The sequence below is a fragment of the Pteropus alecto genome, unplaced genomic scaffold, assembly GCF_000325575.1.
Source record: "Pteropus alecto unplaced genomic scaffold, ASM32557v1 scaffold45, whole genome shotgun sequence".
Lineage (NCBI taxonomy): Eukaryota > Metazoa > Chordata > Mammalia > Chiroptera > Pteropodidae > Pteropus > Pteropus alecto.
Window position 1 is genome coordinate 40,828,640 of NW_006442491.1, and position 9,095 is coordinate 40,837,734.

The 9,095-nt window shown below is 61.9% G+C and overlaps 2 protein-coding genes across 4 annotated transcripts in view; one reads left to right on the forward strand and one right to left on the reverse strand.

The window, feature by feature from the left end:
• Positions 1 to 370, reverse strand: part of LKAAEAR1 (LKAAEAR motif containing 1) — a 2,033-nt gene extending 1,663 nt beyond the window's left edge. The window contains exon 1 of the mRNA XM_025039878.1: positions 8 to 370. Coding sequence (XP_024895646.1) covers positions 8 to 370 — 363 coding nt within the window. The remainder of the gene's footprint in view (positions 1 to 7) is intronic.
• Positions 371 to 5,747: 5,377 nt separating this feature from the next.
• The window catches only part of OPRL1 (opioid related nociceptin receptor 1), a 4,181-nt gene continuing 833 nt past the window's right edge, over positions 5,748 to 9,095 (forward strand). Inside the window, exons 1-2 of one of the 3 annotated variants that reach the window (XM_006921996.1) lie at positions 5,748 to 5,981; positions 8,662 to 9,017. In XM_006921996.1, coding sequence (XP_006922058.1) covers positions 5,749 to 5,981; positions 8,662 to 9,017 — 589 coding nt within the window. In that variant the 5' untranslated portion in view covers position 5,748. Of the gene's footprint in view, positions 6,013 to 8,661; positions 9,018 to 9,095 lie in introns of all 3 variants that reach the window. The other 2 variants (XM_006921997.1, XM_015597154.1) reach the window with 2 other exon arrangements.

Consider the following 9,095-nt stretch of genomic DNA (forward strand, 5'->3'; position numbering starts at 1 on the left):
CCTCGGCCGCCTTGAGGACGCCGAGGAGCCGGTCCTGGCGCGCCGCGGGCGGCTCGAGGGACTGCGTCCACGCCCACAGGTCGGGCATACGGTACCCCAGCTCCACCGACTCGCGCGGGAAGATGGAAGTGACCGCGCCCACGTCCTCAAGCAAGTCGCCGAAGAGCAGGTGGCGGTGGCACTGCGCGGGGTGCATGGCCTCCAGCCCCTCCTGCGTTAGGGTCCAGCCCGGCTTGGGGGGCTCCCCCGTGGGCGCCCCCTTGGGTGCCCCCATGGCGCGCTCCTCACTGGACCCTGCGCCCTGAGTGCCCCTCCGGGCTCGCTCCCGCGGGTCCTTGTACCCGACCTCTTTGGCCGCGGGTGGTTGCATCCTGGGCCCTGCGCGGGAGCAGGCGTCCTGTCGTCGGCGCCCGCACGATGTCCGTGGGGCACCTGCCCGCCCCTCTGGCCTGGCTCGGCCCCTCCAGACTCCTTCAGCCCACCTGAGGTCCTGCGCCTGCAGCCTCAGAGCTTTCGCTCAAGCCTAGCACACGTCCCCGTCAGCTCAGCCTCCCTACTCAGTCCTGCAGTCGGCTAGAATTTTCTGGTCCTCTCAGAGTTTCAGGGCCTTCCCTTCCTGTCCACGGGCTGCTTCTCTGTCCACTGGCCAAGACCCCCGAGTTGACCTTAGGCCTTACCCAGAGTGGAGACCAGGTGGGACGGCCTTTAGTGAGGCCTGGTGGACCCTTCCCCATGACGCTGGAGTGCCCTATGTCTGTGGTCACCAGTCAGCCATCAAACCCCTACCCCACTGGAGACCCAAGGGAGGCTCAGAGCCGAACGGACAGCTGGCTTCTGCAGGGAGACCTCATCCCCGTAGCCTGCCCCCAGGTCTAGGTGGAGGAAGGGGCAGCAGAGCCCAGGGAGGGGGCGATAGGGGGACGCACCCCAGGGGCCTGGTTCAGCCCTGCAGGGCTCCTTCTTTCCCAGAGTCCAGCCCCCAGCACCCCAGACTCCAGACCCTGGGTTAGGTCCTGCCCCCCAACCCCCACCTGGTGCCCACACTCCATACTTTCTGCCTTCTTGGTTCTGAGCCTCCAACAAAGCTCCTACTGCTGGGGCTTGTTGACCTGGTTGCCTGGCAACCTGAAGTCCCGCCCCTCCCCCAACCCTGTGAGGGCTAAGGGGCGGGGGCAGGGAAGGGGGTGGGCCGAGCAGCGGTCCAGGTGAGTGGAGGGTGTTGAGGCCCAGGGGGCGAGATGCCGGCAGCTTCCCCGGCCAGTCGAAGACTGCGGTGGCGGTCACCGCCAGCTTTTCCAGCCCCAGCGTGCTTTCTTTTCTTTCTGAGAAGCCCCAAATGCACTCTTCTGGGGCCTGTGGGGCGGCCTTTGGCAGCTAGTTCTGGGGACAGGGCGCAGCTGGAGCCCTTTTCCCTCTGCAGGCCCTCGGAGGCCTCCACTAGCCGCTGGTGTTCAGAGAACGGGAAGTAGGGACAAAATTCAGAGCCTCTCACCTCTGCCAGGGCGAGCTTAGGGTCCCAGGGGCCTCGCAGGGGCTGACCCGGGTTTGCTGAACTCTAAAAGTCTGGGTCCTGGATTTCTGTAATCTATTTGTGTGTTTGTTAATTTCACAATATTCTGTAACTAATTCACTTCTCAGTTTATTCGTCCTGTAATTTGTTCATGCAGTCGTCAGTGTATTCTAGAATTCATTTGTTCGCATGCTCATCCCACAGTTTACTCTGGGCTACAGCTGGTTAATGGACGGGTGGCTTCCACAGGGGTAGCCAGCTCCCCGTTCCATCCACAGGCGTGTCCTGAGGGCCAGCTTGGGCGCTGGGGCACATGGGTGGTGCCTTTTTGGGAATGTAGGACCTGAACCCCTGAGTGGGGGACTGTCCTGCTTTTGGGGTTGGGGGTCTCAGCGGAGGTCCTGGCCTCTCTGCAGAAGGCTATTGACTGTTGTCGCTGGTTTGGGGAGCTTGCTCTAGCCTCCTGTAGCCTGAGCTCTGTCCCAGCCCCCAGGCCTTTGCACAGCTGTTCCCCGGACACTCCCCTCTCCTGCCCTGCATGTGCCTTTGGGGTATGGACTGAGCCTTGGAATTCAGCACTGACCTGGGGGCTTGTTGAAGACAAAGGCCTCTGGCTCCAGAAGAAGCAGTGAGGATTTAGGAAGGCCAACCTTGCAGGCCACCTCCTCCGGGCTGGCCTCCTGGATGCACACGGCGCAGGCTGGGGCCATCCCTGGCCCTGACTCTGTGCTCCCACATGGGTGAGTTCTCTGAGACAGGGCTCTGGACTCGCTTTGCTTCCTGGGGTCTAGGCTAGGGGGGCTCACAAGAAGGGAGTGGCTGGCTGGCTCCTAGGGTTGGAGTGGGGCCACATGGGGCATGGCCTCCTTTGACATCCCCTTTGCCCTAATCCCAGGACGGTCCCCTTCCTGAGCACGGCTTCGTCCTGCTTCTCCTGGCTTCTTCCTGCTTCTCCTCCTCCTGCGTTTCCGCTGGGAGGTGAGATGCCCCCTGCGTGAACATGTCCCCTGTCGTCCCCTGCGGCCCAGCCTCTGCGAGAGCCGGCGGTTGGTGTCGTCCTGGAAGGCTGAGGTTCGAGAGCGTGTTGACGGGCGCCGAAGTACGATGCTGAGCTGAATCTGCGGCGCAGCGTTATATCGAGAGTCTGCAGCTCGGCCCTCTCTCTCGCTGCTGCGCATCAACATCGGGAAGTTAAAATCACAAGGACAAAGTAAAAAATTCGTGACTATGAAACTCAGGACTATTACAGTGCTCTCACTTTTCCCACAGCATAAACGGCTGTGTGGCCTGGCGGCTGAATCCCGGGGTCAGCTACTTTTCGCGAGGCTCCCAGTGACTCTACTTTGATCCCTGTGCCAGCCCTAGGTTAGCACAGGTGTGGGGGTGTAAGAGGAGCAGATGGGGTGTCTGGCCCGTCTGCCACCTGGCGTTTGTGGGCCCTAAGTCACAGGGTGCAAGAGAGAGGTGTGCAGGAGTGAATGCCACTCTGGGACCTCGGTCCCACCCCAGTGCCGATGACCTCTGCATGCAGCCCAGGGCTGGCTCTGACGGTGACCTGTGGACACACTCCGTGCTGTCACTCATGCGAGCTGCGTATCTCGGGCTGTCCCGTGTGTTCCCACATGTTTTGTTTGGTGGCCTGAGTGTTTGAGGTTGTCCTGCTTGGATGTAGATGCTCTTATGGAACATGTCCCCTGTCGTCCCCTGTGTGCCATGTATGTTTTGTCTTCCTCCCTTACTCTTGATACTCAGGGATCAAGAGAGGCCTGGGCCATTTTCTCTGTGCCATCAGGCCCCTTCGCGGGAGCCCTCCAGGGTCCAGAGCTGGGCCACTGCCACCCCCAGGGAGTGTAGTCAGTATCCTGGCCCGGCTACCCACCAGCCAGGTGACCGTTCCTGAGAGGAGCCGGGTGTCCGCCTCCAGCAGTCCTCCGTGCTGGCTCTGTCTGGAACTCACCTCTAGCACCCAGGCAGCCGCATGGCCCACAGTGTCCTGTCTGAGGCCAGACCAGGCAGCCACGGAAGGCCTTTAGGAGACGCAGCTCCACAGGCCTTGGTGGGCCCCGCCGGGCGTGGCTGCAGGACACGAGGCCTCCAGGTCCCTGCCCTTGCTGCGTTCCTGAGGTCAGCGGCATAACGTGTGCCTCGTGAGCACCTTGGTGTGAGTAGGTACGTGTGTGGCCCATGCGTTTGTGCGTCCGTCACTGTGAGGGCCTTCACGATTTTGAGCACATACCTGTGTCCGTGTGTTTTCCCATATGCCTGTTCAGGCATCTGTGTGTGTGTCCCTGTTGCACTGAGTGTCTCTGGACATGCCTCATGCCACACATGGCCTGAGTCGGCTGCAGCGAAGATGCAGAGATAAGTCCTGGGGGACAGGTTGAGATGCTGAGTCCTGGGGCATCTGCCTGCTCCATCCTCTTCTGATTCGCCAGGTATCCTAGCGACGCCACTGCCAGTAACCTAGCAACCAGGTCTCCATCCTTGGAGACAGATGCTCAGGGAAGGGTCTGGGTTGTGTGAGCAGAGCCTGTGCAGGAAGAATAACCCCCTGACTAGGTGGGGCTGATGGCTCAGCTCAGGGGTCACCCACATGGCACGTGACCCCAGTGCTGGGCAAGAAGCCTCTCCAGGGAGCTGTTCAGCTGTGTGGTCGCCCAGGGCCCAGGCTGTGAGGGGTGGACGCACGGATGCTACTCTGGGACCCACCTGTGGCAAGGACACCGTCGGTGGGTCTCAAAGTGACATGTTAGCCTGGGTTTGAACCCTGTCTCTGCCACTTTGATGGAGCTTCACACCTCTGATGCTGAATGCTCTTGCCTGCACAAGGTGACGCTGATAGCAGTGGCCATGTATGGTGGGGGTGGAGGGGCTTGTGGCTGCAGATGGCTTGGAGCATAGTAGGCATGCAGGGCACGCAGGACGCACAGTAGAGACACAGGGCTCTGATCTACTCAGGGCTGGCCAGGCAGGGACATGGCTGTGTGTCCACCCACCAGCCGGCCCGTAGTGGCTCAGCTTCCCCGGGAACCCAGCTGAGGGGCACAGTTCTGGGTATGGAATGCCAGCCAGGGCTGGTCTGAGTCTGTCCAAGTCTGTGTCTCTGCCTGTGAGACGTGGCCCCATGTCCGTGTCCCGGTTTGAGTGTCTCGCACGCATCTCCCCGTGTCTCTGTCCTATGTCTTTGTGTGCGTCTCCTTTTATCTTGTGTGTGTCTGTCCCCGAGTCCCCATGTGTCCTTGTGTGTGTGTCTGTCCCCATGTCTGAATTACTGTGTGCATCTTTGTGTCTGAGCCTGTCCCTGTCTGGGCTCTGTGAGTCTGAACTTCTGTCTGTCATTTATCTCTAAACGTGTGCCTTGGTCCTCGTGTCTGTCCCCATCAGCGTGGGGCCTGGTGACCCTCTTCCCAGTGGCCCCCTGCTCCAGCTTGCACAGCCCCTCCCCCTCCGGAGCTGCAGCCTCCTCCCCCTCCCCCCGCCCTGAGCGCCAGGCTGCTGCGTCTGGTCTGGCGTCTGCTGAGAGGGAGCAGCTGCCACGGCTGCGGCTGCGGCAGCCACAGCCCTGCGCAGACCCAGTGCTGAGGCAGGGAGGGCTCCCGGCCCTGCCCTGCTCGCCGGCCAAGGCCAAGGCCAAGGGCCCCGCAGTCCTAGCTCCTGCAGAGGCTGCCCAGGTAAGATCCAAGCCGCTGTGTGCTGGGCGTGGGGGTGATGGCCTGCAGCGCTCAGGGAGGGGCCGTGCACTGTGCCGCCCTGTGCCCTGTGTCCTGTGTCCCAGGTGTTCTGGGCATGTCTCAGCCCCTTTTGTGCCTGTGTGTGCGTGAAAGCAGGTTTGGGCATCTGCGTGTGTGTGTGCGTGTGTGTGCGCGCACATGTGTCCCTGCGCCAGTGAGCACGCGGGCAGCTGCATGTCTGAGTCCCTGGGGTGGACACGTGTCCTGCTCTGTAACGCCAGCCACACATCCTGTGTGGGAGTCTGCGAGCCAAACGAGACCGCGTCCCTGTGTGTGCACGTGTGCTCTGCGTGTGCCCCTGTCGTGCTGCGTGTCTGCGCGTCTCCATGTTTCCCCGTGTGCGCGTATGTGCTCGTGTCCCTGTGTATGCGCCTCTGCGACTGTGGCTGCCCGTAGGGGTCCACGTGCCTGCCGGGCCATGCGCACTGTGCCGGAGGCCTTGGCTGGGTGGGTGTCAGGTGCTGTGGTCACGTGTCCCCATGCCCTCCCAGGTACCGAGGGTGCAGCATGGAGCCCCTCTTCCCCGCCCCACTCTGGGAGGTCCTCTACAGCAGCCACCTGCAGGACAACCTGTCCCTCGTGAGCCCCAATCACAGCTTGCCGCCCCCCCACCTGCTGATCAATGCCAGCCACGGCGACTTCCTGTCCCTCGGGCTCAAGGTCACCATCGTGGGGCTCTACCTGGCCGTGTGCATTGGGGGGTTGCTGGGGAACTGCCTTGTCATGTACGTCATCCTCAGGTAAGCTGGGCCTCCCCTTGGTCCCCGATCGGCGAGTCCCACATTGCCACCGGGGGAAGACTGAGGCGGGGGCTGTTCTGGGGGTCCTGGCAGGTGGGACTTCCCTGGCCATCGTGTCGTGGAGCAGGGTCGGTCCTGAGGCAGTTGACTAGGGGAAGAGGCGGGGAGGGGACCAGCCCCACTCTGCCCCAGTCCAGGTGGGGGAGGGGGCGCAGCTCTGTCCCTCGCTCCCAATACAGATGCCCTCTGGTCTGAGCTACTGGCCAGGCTCCCAGCCGAGCTGCTGTGGGGACCTCAGAAATCCAGCCGTCACCCTGAGAGACAGCTCTCGTCAGCCCACCCCAGGGCCCGGGCTGGGCAGGGGGTGCGGGCCCCTTCTTTTGGCTCTAGGGCCCCTGTTTACTGCCGGCATCTGGGCTGGCTGCAGCCTCTTCTGGTGCTTAGGATGAGGGGCCAGGAGGGGTGGCCAGGCTGCTGGGTTGGGGGGACATCAGAGGGACGGTGTGGGTGAGCGTGTGGAGGAGAGCGTGGGACACGGGGGGGTAGCATGGGGAGCCGGTGGGGAGCCAGGGCAGGGGCGCACACGGGAGCATGTGCGTGCATGCCCACATGTATGTGTATGCACACGTGCGTGCATCTGTACGTGTGAGTGTGAGCACACACGTGTACTATGCATTCGTGCGTTGGTGTGTGTGGCATGCGTGCTCAGACAAGGCACTTGGAGGAGCGGCTGCCTCTTCCCCTGTGCCGAACCTGGTTCCAAGCCTGTTTCTTTCTTAAAGATTTAATTTTTTAGAGCAGTTTCAGGTTCACAGCAAAACCGAGAGGAAGGCGCAGAACGGTCCTTGTGCCCCGCCTGCCCCCAATGCGCCCAGTGTGTCCGTCGTCAGCGCCCCCGCCAGCACGGTGCAGCTTCTACGACTGATGAGCTGATCGTGGCACATCGCCGTCATCGTCCCCCAGTCCGTGGCCACATCGGGGTCCCTCTTGCTGTTGTATATTCTGTGGGTTTGGACAGATGCGTGATGACACGTACCCATCATCGCGCTGTCACACAGTGTTCTCACTGCCCTGCAGAGTCCCCTGTGCCCCACCCGCTCCCCGCTCCGTCCCGGGCTCCAGGCTCCGCTGATCTTGTCGCCGCCCCAGCTTCTTCTTTTCCTGAGCGTAGCCGGAATCGCACGTGTGTGGCTTCGGATCAGCTTCTCTCCCCTAGTGACGTGCGCTTACGGTCCCTCCGTGTCTCTTCGTGACGCGACAGCTCCTTTCTTCCTAGGGCTGGGCGACATCCCGCCGTCTGGACGGGCACAGAGCATGTGTCCACCTGTTGAGGGGCGTCTCGGGGCTTCCAGGTGTTGGCGCCTCTGAGTGAGCTGCTGCAGACCTCGCGTGCAGGTCTGTGTGTGGACACGGGTGGTCACCTCCTCAGGCGAACGCCAAGGAGCGCGACCGTCAGCTCACGCGGTAGAGCTGCGTCCAGTTCTGTAAGGTCCGCCCGGCCGTCCCCCCCGCGGCTGCTCCGTGTGCGTCCCCCGGCAGTGGCGCGAGTGTCTGTGGCCCCTCGTCCTCCCGCGTGTGCTGGCGTCAGTGCCCTGGGTCTGGCCGTTCTGATAGGAGGGCGCTGGTGTCTCCCCGTTCTAAGTTGCCTTTCCCCGGTGACACGGGATGCGCGGCGTCCTCTCGTCTGCTCATTGGCCGTCGTGCGATCGTCGTTGGTGAGGTGTGCTCAGGTGTTTGCCCACTTTTCAGGCAGTTGGTTGTTTTCTCGTTGTTGAGTCTGGAGTTCCCTGTGTGTCCGGACAGCAGGCCTATATCACATGCGTGTTGGCAATTTCTTCCTCCTGTCTGCAGTGATCTTCTAACTCTCTCGATCCTCTCTGCTTTTTACCAGCTCTATGGCCGTGAGAAGGCCACTCGGAGCCTCTGAGCCACTGTGTCCTCCTGCACAGAGTTGGGATCAAAACAGCATTTTTTGAATCTTAAATGAGAGAAAACCCACGGGAAGGGCTGGGTACGGGTATCTGCCGTCATCGTGGTCATGGCCGTTGCTATTTGGTGACAATTAAGGCCTCTGTGCTTATTCTCCACCCCTCTTTGAGAGGCAGAACTAAGCCTCAGATTCTCTCATGGCGTCTTAATTGACGTGGAACATTGTCATCTCTGGCGTTGCCATCGCCATGATTATCGCGGGCACTGTCACCACCACCGCCACCGTCCCCGCTGTCGCCCGCAGTCCCCCAGCCCTGTCCCAGGTGCCGGACCCAGTCAGACCGCATTAGCACTGCTCCCGTCACGGTCCCCGTTCCCGTCTTGGTTGCAGGACAGCTGTGTGGCCTGGGAGGCCGTGGACGTGCTGTCACAGACTCTGCGGCCCTTGGAGGCCTCTGGCAGTTGTAGTCCACGCAGAGTCTCGGGGGAGACTTGAAAGGAAGGAGGACAGGTCCTTTCTCTTACCCCTCCCTGGGCTCCCCTGCCTCCCTCACACCCAACTTTCCAAAACCAGGCCAGTCTTCGCACCCCCTCGTATGTGCCAGGGGTACCTGAGAGCTTGTTAAGACGTTCGCCTGCGGGCTCCCTGCCATGGGGCGGGCCTGGAGTCCGCGTCTGCGCCCTTGCCTTTGCTGCCTGGTCCAGCCAGGGTGGCCGAACGAAGCCTTTCTTCTCCCTAACCTCTCTGCAGACACACCAAGATGAAGACAGCTACCAATATTTACATCTTTAACTTGGCCCTGGCAGACACCTTGGTGCTGCTGACACTGCCCTTCCAGGGCACAGATGTCCTCTTGGGCTTCTGGCCATTTGGGAATGCCCTGTGCAAGACGGTCATCGCCATCGACTATTACAACATGTTCACCAGCACCTTCACACTGACTGCCATGAGCGTGGACCGCTACGTAGCCATCTGCCACCCCATCCGCGCCCTTGATGTCCGGACGTCCAGCAAGGCCCAGGCTGTCAACGTGGCCATCTGGGCCATGGCCTCTGTGGTGGGCGTTCCGGTTGCCATCATGGGCTCCGCCCAGGTCGAGGATGAAGGTCAGTTGGGCGGCCCCTCCTCCCCAATGCCATGCTCCCTGGCTCCTGGCAGCGGGGGAGGGGGCGGGGCGGGGCTGG